Genomic DNA, 12,498 nt, shown 5'->3' with positions numbered 1-12,498 from the left:
TACCTGCTTCCACTACCTGCAACCTCCAGCAACCACCTGCAACCTCCAGGAACTGCACGGAAACCTTGGGTGAGGCGCAAAGTCTCCAGAGGTTTCTGTTCAGGTTTCCTAAGTGGGACAGGGACATAAGTCACATGGTTGGTATTTATTGTCCACTCTTTCATTATATAAACTGTGGAGGTAGTTAAGTCAATCACATTCAAACAAATAATCTGATGGAAGAACTCAGCAAGTCAGGCAGCATTTGTGGAGGGGAATGGCCACTTGGTGTTTTGGGCTGGGACCATTCATCCAGACATCGATGAATTCCAAACGGAGGTCCCCGACCTGAAATGTCGACTGCCCATTCCTCCCGACAGATGCTGCCTGACCCGCTGAGTTCCTTCAACAGTTTGTTATTTATTCACGATTCCAGCATCTGCAGTCTATGGTCCCCAAGTCAATCGCATTAGTAGGTGTAGAGTCACAAATAGGGAAGCCACATTCTGACGTCGATGATGGCAGATTTCTTTCCCTGAATAATCAGCGAAGGCAGGTATTTTTATACAGTTACTTATTCAAGATTTTTAACTAATGATTTATTTAATTAAATGTTTTTTAAATCACCTTTCTACTGTGGCACGATTTGAATTCATGTCTCTGGGTCAATGATCCCACTTTCTGGCTGGTGGTCTTAGTTATTACACTAACATCCCCACCAGGAGGTTTAAAACCTTACAACTTGCTTGACTGAACATTGTTTCTGTAGTCTGCACCCTATACTTCACAAACATTGCCTTTTCCTCGCCTCATGTCCTCTTACCAACTCACTTTCTGTTGCCAGTCTTTGGACCACTACCTTCTCATTCTTCTACTTGGCTCCTTTCGGCTCTGCTCTCAACTAACTTCAGGTTGTTGTAACCAACGTTAAGGTCCTCATCGTTTGTGAGGATCTACACCATCTTCCACCAGCATCTTTAACGTTCTCTTGATCTCACTCCATGAGCTTCACCCTTGTGTCCTCCACTTCCCCAACCTCCCTGATCCCCTCCAGCATCAGACTCCCCAGCTCTCCCTCTCTCTGCGCCTTTCAACTTGGAAGTTTTTTTCATCCACGACATTCTCCACTATATTCCTCGTGCCACCATCACATGAATAGAATCGTCCTCACCATCCACGATGATCAAGCCAATTACCTCTGCACACCTTTCTACAAATACCAGTTCCACCTTCGATTTTTCCAGCATCTGCAGTTCTTTCTTAAACATTTGAAGACACCTGTTCATTTTTGAGTCTTACAGCCCAAGGTGTTTGATGCAAAGCTGTATGTCCGAAGCATCGACTGAATGACTAAAGGCAGATACTTTGTATAAAGCCCCTGCTGAGGAATGAAGAGTAATTCTGCCAATTCAACATGCTCATCCTGTGTAGGAAGGAACTGCAGATGCTGGTTTCAAACCAAAGTTAGACATAAGAAGCTGGAGTAACTCCGTGGGACAGGCAGCATCTCTGGAGAGAAGGAATAGGTGACGTTTCGGGTCGAGACCCTTCTTCGGACTTAAGGGTCAAGAATTGTGCCTGAATTATAACATAGACTTACAGAGTATGAAGATCCACAGAATAATTTTATGCTCAAAGCTGCAAACTTATTGATTAAATTACAATATCTGTACACATCATGGACACTTCATCGAACTTACTGGGGTGCTTGGGAACAATGAATTGGTGACACAAGAGACTGCAGATACTGGAATCCTGAGTGAAAAGTGCCAGAGGAACTTCAACACTTTCCCCAGTTCCCCTAGTTCCTCTGGCACTTTGTTCTTAACTCCTTTTGTCAACAATTATGAAAAGCCTATCTACGTAATCTATTTTTTGCACGTACATCTAATAGATGCCATCTATAAGATTTGGGCGGTGGGATGAAGGTATTATTAACCCAAGGGGACAGTTTTTCAATGAAACATTGCAGAAACGACAGTTTGCTGTTTAAGGCATCAGATGTGAGTATTTTGCATGCTACGACAGTGATTGAAATCCTGAGCAAATTCACAACAAATCACCACAGGTCCACCACCGATTTTCCGGCAACGAGTGGTTTGGCAACTCATATGATCCAGACAAAATGACGAGAGCACACTTAAAATCCACCCTGGAAGTCCCCCCACAAACGTGGCACCTTGGCTGGGTCAGGCGGCCGATCTCGACCTCATCGGGACTTCCGCAGCCGATCAGCGGGTTGAATTTGCCCCCTGCGGCCGGGGCTCTGGAACATCGGCCCGGACAGAGCCGGTACATCCGTTCCCATAGCCGACTTTGTGGGCCGGTATCTCGGCCCCTCGCAACGTTCCGGTACGTTGGATTCCTCTCAGAGGCCGTGACCTCTGTTGGCCCAGCAACATGGATCATCCAGAAAGGCCCTGGAACCAATGGTGCCAGAGAATTGGTGGTGGACCCGTACACATTACCAATAAGGATGACTCAAAGTTCTATGCAGACTTTAAGCCATTAGTCTGGAACAGTGTCCAAACATGCGAGAGTGTAAAACATGCTGTCAAACATTGTGAATGGGCCAGGCTGCTGACATTATGTACACACCAGTAATAGTTCACCTGACTTTCAACAGCCTTATCTCACACCTTATGATGTTGTGGCAAATAAAACTGTTCGTTTCACCGATAATGTTTTTATTTCAAAAATCTAAAGCTATGATTATATAAAAATAAATGTTAGTTGAAACCAGGCACTGTGACCCCAGCATTTTGTTGTCTGCCTCTCACTAATGTCTTATACATGTTGTGATCCACACTTATAGCCCTGGGCTGTGGTTTATTCTGCCTCAGCATGCATGGGAAGTTTGCACGTGACTATCCGACAGCAGGATTAGTCCACAATCAAATACCACTGCTGTTACAGTAGGGCCTACACATTTAACAGAGCTTTACTAAATCTACAGTGTCTCCCATTCCTTTGTCCTTTCCCCTCCCTCTACCCCAGCTCTGTTTGCTCATGGCCGTGTGTCCGATGCCACACAGACCATCCACGGTGACATTGTTGATATGAGGAGCGTTCACCCCGGCACTGAGCCGCCTCTCACTGCTCAGTGGCGCGAGTGTTGGAGCAATCGCAAGAACGGTATTTCAACAAGTCCAGACTTTACAAGGTTTGACGAAACAGAAACAAATATTTTCACGATGAATTATACTAAACATGTATTGCACACTTTTCTTTTCCAAGTGCCTTATTCAAGAAAGCATGATCCTTTGTAACACGGCCTATCATAACTAAACCGATCTCTGCACTTAAAAGTGGCTTTGTCCATTCACTGGGCCCAACCCACCACCAGGCAGAAGTAGCTTTGGTGCGGGTCCAGGCCTGTTGATACTAGCACGGTACAGGGATAACCCTCAGGCTTGCTCTCTTCAAGGCAACACCTCCACGGATCGCTTTATGACGTGCTGCTGCGTCTCCTCGGCCTGCTTACTCTTCTTTTGATACCATTGTCTTCATTGTCACTTTCATACGCTCTCTGCAACCAAAAGAACAACATCATTGATGGCTCCATCCTGGGGGCGGAGTTGGAGTTGGGTTCATGGGAGGTTGGGTCTTGGAGGGGAGGATGCTCCTCAAACTGCAGAGCATCCTGGACAATACAGCTCACCCCCTCCGTGACACATTGGTCAACCTGAGGAGAACCTTCAGCAACTGGTCCCACCAAGATGCAGCACAGAACGCCACAGGAGATCCTTCCCTTCTGTGGCTATCAAACTGTACAACTCCCCCCCTTCTGTCGTGGGGTAGACTGACCCCATCCCCATCATCACCCCCTCCCCCCCGTCCCTCGACCCCCCCCGGCCCTCGTCCCCCCCCCCCCCGTCCCCAATCGTTGCACACCCCCAATCCTTTCCACTCGTTACTTTAATTTCATGTTTCATGTATGTTGTGTTTTATGCCTGTTGGCAGATTAATTTCCCTCCTGGGATAAATAAAGTTCTATCGTGTCATGAAAGGGGACTGCAGATGCTGGGAGCTTGAGTAAAAAAACAAACTGCTGCTGGAACTCAGCAGATCAGACAGCATCTGTAGAGGGTAGACAAAAATGCTGGAGAAACTCAGCGGGTGAGGCAGCATCTATGGAGTGAAGGAAATAGGCAACGTTTCGGGCCGAGACCCTTCTTCAGACTCTTCAATTTGAAGAAGGGTCTCGAACCGCAACGTTGCCTATTTCCTTCGCTCCATAGATGCTGCTGCACCCGCTGAGTTTCTCCAGCATTTTTGTCGACCTTCGATTTTCCAGCATCTGCAGTTCCTTCTTAAACATCTGTTGAGGGTAATGGTCAGAGGACACTTTGGGATGGGACGCTTCTTCAGACTGGTGGAGATGGGGGGAGAAAGCTCACTGGTGGAGGTGAGGGGAAGGGGTGTGGAAAAGGCCAGCGACTGGGAGGTCCAGCAGGTGAGGGGGGGGGGTGATTTGAAATGATTCAAGTGAGGGAGAGAAGGGTGGAGAGAGTAACCGCGGCTGGAGGTGAAGTGGAGAAGAGAAAAGGGTGCAAACGGTGGGATCTAATGTTTATTTTTGCTACTGTAGACTAAAAACACTAAAGGTGTATGTTACATTGTTTAATATGTGTTTAATAGTGTTTTCCTTGCACAATTGTCACTAGAAGTGATTGCGTGCCATTTTTAATGATCACCCACTGTGAAACTAGCAATGATGTCTGATTACGGTGGGGAGGTTACATGGAAGCAGTTTTTTCTCTGCCCTGACTGTTTTCTTATAGAAGACAGCATATTTTTCTGCACATCAAATTTTATGTGGTTCTCAAGAGAAATTACATTATAACTAATTTGGGCGGCATAATACAAATAATGTTCGCCAATTCATCAATCGCGTGTCCGATTAACGTTATGGAAATACACATTATGGTTCTGCTATGAAATGTGTTTCCATAACCTTAATTAGACACATACGCGATCGATGAATTAGTGAAGATTATTTGTATTTTGCAAGCTAAGTTGGTTATAGCATGATATCGACCAGAGAACCAAGGGAAAGGATGCTATTTATATTTTATGGTTAATATTTAAAAATTCAGGAAACATACTTGTGAGTAAGGTCCATTAATACTGCACCACCTACCAGAGTTTCTTCTTTCTTTCTTAAGGAATTCTTAAGGAATGAACGAGTCAAATGATTGCAAAATGATACAATCCTAAACGTAAGCTGTAAGGAAAGGGAAGATTTATTATAAACACTTCTGATAGCAACAGCAAGTGGCGATGATATTGCGATGAATGCTCTGGCCATGGAACGTTACAAACCTTCCACCTCCTTCTGATGTACAACTTCTTCAGGTTCTCCAGATTAACAACAGATTCCCTTCGGACCAGAGCTTGACATTTGTTCATTGGCTGAAAGAAAAAAGAAATCACTTAAAAGCACTGACGGAACACAACGAAAATCGGGCAGATGCAGAGTGTCTCTTGTCCAGAGTAGGAATCTGAAGGCTAACTTTTTCACACAAAGGGTGGTGGGAACAAGCTGCCAGAGGAGGTAGTTGAGGCTGGGACTATCCCATCATTTAAGAAACAGTTAGACAGGTACATGGATAGGACAGATTTGGAGAGATATGGGTCAAACACAAGTGGGACTAGTGTAGATGGGACATGTTGACTGGTGTGTGGGCAAGTTGGGCAGAAGGGCCTGTTTCCACACTCTATGACTCTATAACTGTTAACGATATGATCCAGTAACTGCCCGTCCCGCAGTTAGTTCCCAGAACTTCCTGCTTCCGATTTCACGCTCCTTGCTTTTGATTTATCACAGAGGAAAAGATTGTTACGAGCTGTAAAGTTATCCCTCATGTCCCGACCTTTATTCGAACCTCAATCTAAATTTGGTCAACGTCACTTGAGTTTTTTGGAGAACTCGCTCAGTGCCACGCAGATGTTGTCTTTGCTACTTATTATGTTACACATATAGTTTATTGGCCATAAAGAGGTTTGTCCCAAAGCACAGTGGTTGTGAAATGCATTGTAAAAATGAAAATCTTTTATTACTCCGTGTAAAATTTTATCCTGACCACGCACTCTCGAGAGATTGATATCATTTTACTCCGGTAAAAGCACCATAAAATACAACTTCTGCGACTATGAGAAAAATGCCTCACAAATGAAAGAATTCATACAAATAAATAAAAAATAGTTGTGCAAAAATAACTAGAATGCTTGAAGAAAAGTGATTCCTCCTAACAGATAAACCAGACCAATTCTTAACGAGTTGGTCTACATTTATCGACTTCTTGGAAGCATATGGTGCAACAAAATCGTAAAAACAATTGTTTCAGGACGGGGTGAAGGATGGCCAAGAATATAAATATCTATCTCCTATAATCTCCTACTTTCTACTCTTTCTCTTTCTCCTTTTTTTTTCTCTTTCTCTTTTTTTCTCACTTTCTCTCTTTCCTCCCTTTTCCTTTTCACACACCGTACATCACACGCTTTTCTATTTATTATATTATCTGTTCTCTCTTTCTCTCTTTTATTATTATAATATTTTTTTTTAAATGAAGCTGTACATAAAATGTAACATGCCAATATATATTAGGCACCTCGGTGCCACATTACTGCACTTACTTCTAATAAAATAAAATAATAAAATAAATAAATCAATAACTAGAATGCATTACAAGATGGAGTTTCTGCAGCGTCAGGAAAGGAAAATATTGGTAAAGAGAAATAATAAACAAATATTTAGCATCCTTTTAGAATAAAAATGACCGAAATGTTGTATTTATGATCTCAGGAAGTCCTTGCATTGCAACCGGTAATAAATATGTAGCAGCAGGCAATTTAGAGGCAGAATGATCCCAGAAGCAAAATAATTCAACTGCTTATCTAATTTGTTTTTTAATAATGTCACCCAAGGGATTTTTCAGGATACAGAGAGTAGCGTCTCCAAGCTGTTGGATGTTGCTGGTTTCCTAGACAAATAGCGGAGGTAAAGCTGCTGGTCTGAATGTAGTTAACTCTAGTTACTCCAGCTTTTTGTGTCTACGAGTTGTCCCGCTGAGTTACTCCAGCTTTTTGTGTCTATCTCAACTTACCAGCACTGATTGGTACAGCAATGAGTCAGAGGAGGGAGATTGAGAGCCTCGTGTCCTGGTGTCGAGACAAAACAACCTTTCTCTCAATGTCAGCAAGACAAAGGAGATAGTGATCGACTTCAGGAAGTGAAGTGGTTCTCACACCCCAGTTTGTATTGACGGTGCTGAAGTGGAGATGGTTGAAAACTTCAAGTTCATAGGAGTCAATGTAACCAACAATGTTTGGACATCCCATCTTGAAGCAATGACTAAGAAAGCACTGTCCCCAACAACTCTCACCAACTTCTACAGATGCGCCGTAGAAAGCATTTTATCGGGATGCATCACAGCTTGGTTTGGGAACAGCTCCATCCAAGATCGTAGGAAATTGCAGGGAATTGTGGACGCAGCCCAAACCGTCACACAAACCAACCTCCCTCCCATTGGCTCCATTCATACCTCCCGCTGCCTCGGCAAGGCCAGCAGCATAATCAAGGACGAGTCGCACCCTGGCCACTCCCTCTTCTCCCCTCTCCTATCAGGCAAAAGGTATAAATGTGTGAAAACGCTCACCTCCAGATTCAGGGACAGTTCCTTCCCAGCTGTTATCAGGCAACTGAACCATCCTACCACAACCAGAGAGCAGTGCTGAACTACTATCTACCTCATTGGGCTATCCTTGATGGAACTTTACTGGCTTTACCTTGCACTTAACGTTATTCCCTTATCATGTATCTATACACTGTAAATGGCTCAATTGTAATAACGAATTGTCTTTCCGCTGGCTGGTTAGCACGCAACAAAAGCTTTTCACTGTACCTCGGTACACGTAACGATAATCTAACCTATACTAATATCCCATTTTGTACATGCATCCATAAGAGACACTCAAAACCACATAGCACCAAGAATAAAGAAGGAAGGGTGTGGGTGGGGGAGGGGGGTGTGGGCGTTGGAGGTGTGGGGGGGGGGGAGGGGGAGTGTGGGTGATAGAGGGGGTGTGGGGGGGAGAGGGACCTGGGGGAAAGACGGGGGAAGAGCCATGGGGAGAGGGGGGTATCATGGGCGAGTGGTGCAGGAGCCAGCGAGGGGGACCAGAGGGGAAGGGGCTGGAGAAGGGGGGGACGGGGGACGGTGCGCCCGACCCCACCAGCACCCGCCTCCCTCAATCCCCCCACTCTCCCTCCTCACTTCCCAGAATCTCGAGGTTGCAGCAGTGGGCCTCGCAGTAGACCAGGCTCTGGGCCGCTCCGCACTCTGCTCGCTCCGCTCCTTCAGCTTTATTGTGACAGAGGAGCCGGCCAATCAGTGCGGCGACAGTGCGCCAGAAGGGGCGTCGCCGTCCCGGGTGACTGACAGGAGCGGAGGCCAATCTGCGAACACGCCGTTTTAAAGATGTTTAAACCTCGCTAACTTTTATAATATGCCACCGATCGGAACGGAACTTGTTGCACTCGCAGCACAGGAGAACGGTGAGTGAGTTAGCAAAAAATCGTAGCGCTATCGCGTACCGTTTTTGTGCAAATAGAAATACCACGCAAACCGGAAGAGCACAAGATCAGAGTTTTAGTTATGTATAGATAGATAGAAGATAGTTAGAAGATAGATAGCTAGATATTGGGGAGACGTTTGTGCAGTAATGAGTCTGACAGGGATCTCAGGAAATTAGTAGGCTCCCCATTTTACATTCTTGTCAATCCACAGTAATCTTTCACCCCCTTGCTACCAAATATCTCTCCACCTACCTCAGTCTCAAAAATATTTAAAGTCCTGCTTTCATTTTCCTTTCAGGAAGATGGTCCCAAAATCTCATGACTTTTTGGGAGAAGGAGATTCCTCCCGTCCCTGTCTTAATTTTTCTAAACAGTGATCCCCATTCTAGATACTCCTACGTCAAGGGTCTGTCAGGATCTCCTGTGTTTCAATCCAGTGGCCCTTTCCTCTTCTGAACACCAGCTCCAACCCTAATCTGTCCCATGATAACCTTTCCCTTCCTAGTATTAGTCTGGTTAACTTTCTCCCAACTGTATCCAGTGAATCAACATCCTTCCTTAAATAAGGAGACCATCACTGAGAATCCAGATGTGGTCTCACCAACAACTATATCACCACCCGCACTCCCCCATATAACTGATACATAACTCCAGATTTCAGTATTCAATTTTCCTTGCATTTCTGTTAGACTTCTTAATTACCCACTGCAATTGCTAACGAGCCTTTATTTAATCATGTTCTAAGCACCCAGATCCTCCGCAGCTCATAGCTCTGCAGGTGTTCAAATAACATGCTTCTTTTATTTTACCCTGACAAAATGGACAATGGGGTGGCACGGTGGCGCAGCGGTAGAGTTGCTGCCTCACAGCGCCAGAGACCCGGGTTCCATCCTGACTACAGGTGCTGTCTGTACGAAGTCTGTACGTTCTCCCCATGACCGCGTGGGTTTTCTCCAAGATCTTTCCCACAGTCCAAAGACGTACAGGTTTGTAGGTTAATCGGCTAGCTGTAAATGTAAATTGTCCCTAGTGTGTGTAGGGTAGTGTTAGTGTGCGGGGATCGCTGGTCGGTGTGGACTCGGTGGGCCGAAGGGCCCATTTCCGCACTGTATCTCTAAACTAAAATAAACCAACTCAATCGCCACTTTTCTGGACCCTGGTTTGAAGTCCATGTGGAGGTAAAGCCTGCAGCTCGAACTATTTCTCCAGTGACAGGAATTTTCCTGAGTTCCTCCATCCCTTCCAATTCCTGATTTACAGCCATTTCTGCAATGTTATTTATCCCCTCTATCTTGAAAATATGTGTTAAATCTATCTCCCATTTTATTTTCTATTATTATTTCTTCAGACTCGCTTTCCACAGGACTCACATTCACTTTGTTAACTCATTTTTTATTGGCGATCGATGCCCTTTGGTTGTTACATTTATGAGTAGCTTTGTCTCATAGTCTAATATTTCCCCCTGATGAAACATCTGATGTTATTTTTATATTCCATCCAATCTTCCTACCTTTTCACGATGTTATATTTATGAAGCTTGAAGCTACCATTAACTTATTTAGTAAAATGCAGATTAGGGATTCTCCCCTTTGAGTTCTTTCTTATTGGAAGGTATCTACTTTGAAAGGTCCCATTAAAACTTGATTGACTGATCAGAGAACATAGAACAGTACAGCACAAGAACAGGCCCTTCGGCCCACAATGTCTGTGCTGAACATAATGCCAAAGATGCATATAATCCATGTTTCTCAATTCCCTGCATATCCATGTCTCTATCCAAAAGCCTCTTAAATGCCCCCAGTGTACCAGCCTCAACCACCAACCCTGGCACCACCATCTATGTAAACATGTTGCCCCACACATCTCTTTTAAACTTTGCCTCTCTCAGCTTAAAGCTCTGCCCTCTAGTGTTTTATTTTGCCACCCTGGGAAAAAGGTTCTGACTGTCTACCCCATCTATGCCTCTCATAATCTTATATATTTTAACCTAATGATTCTGTTCCCTTTAGCTATCTCTGTATTGACATCCTCATAAATGGTGTAATCTAAGTTTAAAATACTAATTTTGGACCCATTTTTCTCTCCCTTAAACGGAATGTAAATTGCAACCATACAATAATGGATGCTCTCTGGGGTCTCTCCAACACCCTCTGCACAATATCAGCTGTCTGGCATGTTCCAGAATATACGTTCTGTCGTGAGAACACTCGATGAGCATCTTACTTTGTTATCCGATTTTTCCAGTCAGTGTTTGGATCAAAATATGCCACGATTACTAATGTATCTTTCTGGCAAGCTGTCGTTCTTTCTGCCTTCATACCTTGTTCTACCACATGGATCCTGTTTGAGGATCTATGCATCAATGACACAAGTGACGTCTTGCCATTATTATTTATCTTCACACAGACTGTGTTTATATCATTGCTTATTGAGCTGAGGCCCAACAGTGGCGCAGCCAGTAGAGCTGCTGCCTTACAGCGCCAGAGACCCGGGTTCAACTCTGACCTTGGCTGCTGTCTGTGTGGAGTTTGCGTGCTCTCTATGTGACCGCGTGGGTTACCGCGTGGGTCACCGCGTGGGTTTCCTCCCACACCCCAAAGAAGTGCGGGTTTGTAAGTTAATTAGTCTCCGTACATTGCCTCCAATGTGGATGAGAAAGTGGGATGAAGATAGAACTAGTGTGAATGGGTGATCGATGGTCAGGCCATTTGGACAGGTACATAGATAGGACAGGCTTAGAGGGATATGGGCCAAATGCAGGCAGGTGCGACTAGTGTAGATGGGACATGTTGGTCGGTGTGGGCTGAAGGGCCTGTATCCATGCAGTATCACTAACACTACATTCTCTGCTGTGCTAAGACCTAGTACTTCCTCCAGTTTCCCATCCTCCCTAATGTCAGGACATCTTCAGTACTCAGGCCTGCCTCTACACTGCCACTACAGAACACTACTCCACTGCCTCTACACTGCCACTACAGAACACTACTCCACTGCCTCTACACTGGCTCTCTGCTCATCATCATTTACGTTGATCTGCACTCTCAGCAACATCTGTTTTGTATCGTGTAATGCGTATTTATTCCAATATGGGGCCTTTAGTTTTGTTTCATTATAATTTCATACAGTTCTACAGACCTTTTTCACCCAGAGACTTGTGAATCTGTGGAATTCTCTGCCACAGAAGCCAGTGGAGGCCAATTCACTGAATGTATTCAAGAGAGAGTTAGATTTAGCCCATCAAGGGATATGGGGATAAAGCAGGAATGGGATACTGAGTTGGATGATCAGCCATGATCATATTGAATGGCGGTGGTCGCTCGAAGGGCCGAATGGCCTACTCCTGCACCTGTTTTCTATCTTTCTATTTTTACAGAGTGGAAACAGGCTCTTCGGCCCAACTTGCCAACACCGGCAAACATGTCCCATCTGCACTCGTCCCACCTGCCTGCGTTTGGCCCATATCCCTCTAAACCTGCCCTATCCATGGTGCTGTCCAAATGTTTCATAAACGTTCCGATAAAACTTGCCTCAAATTATATTCACAGCTTCTAGCTTTATCTGAGACCTGTATGTTCGATGTCTTCCTGCCACAGTCTGTTTATCATATTTACACCATTCTCTCTACGGCAGTGGCTCAGGGAGAGTTGCCCAACATCAGTGACAGGACAGGACAGGACACCCGACAATAGACAATTGGTGCAGGAGTAGGCCATTCGGCCCTTCGAGCCAGCACTGCCATTCAATGTGATCATGGCTGACCAGGACGAGTGGGAAGAAAGGTGTAATACAAATGGAAAACTTTCCCACAGTACGGCACGGTGGTGCAGAGCAACAGCGCCAGAGGTATATTGACTATGGGTGCTGTCTGTACGGAGTTTGTACGTTCTCCCCGTGACCGGCGTGGGTTTTCTCCGAGATCTTTGGTTTTCTCCCACACT

The 12,498-nt window shown here is 45.0% G+C and overlaps 1 protein-coding gene across 1 annotated transcript in view; it reads right to left on the bottom strand.

Moving 5' to 3' along the window:
• Positions 1 to 1,452: 1,452 nt before the first annotated feature.
• dapk2 (death associated protein kinase 2) overlaps positions 1,453 to 12,498 on the bottom strand; it is a 131,164-nt gene continuing 120,118 nt past the window's right edge. Inside the window, exons 10-12 of the mRNA XM_033015034.1 lie at positions 5,305 to 5,394; positions 5,123 to 5,206; positions 1,453 to 3,508 (exon numbers count right to left, since the gene is read on the bottom strand). Coding sequence (XP_032870925.1) covers positions 3,428 to 3,508; positions 5,123 to 5,206; positions 5,305 to 5,394 — 255 coding nt within the window. The 3' untranslated portion in view covers positions 1,453 to 3,427. The remainder of the gene's footprint in view (positions 3,509 to 5,122; positions 5,207 to 5,304; positions 5,395 to 12,498) is intronic.

This window comes from Amblyraja radiata, chromosome X (genome assembly GCF_010909765.2).
Source record: "Amblyraja radiata isolate CabotCenter1 chromosome X, sAmbRad1.1.pri, whole genome shotgun sequence".
Taxonomy (NCBI): Eukaryota; Metazoa; Chordata; class Chondrichthyes; order Rajiformes; family Rajidae; genus Amblyraja; species Amblyraja radiata.
Note: the sequence above shows the minus strand (reverse complement) of the source record. Positions and strands in the feature narration are given on the sequence as shown.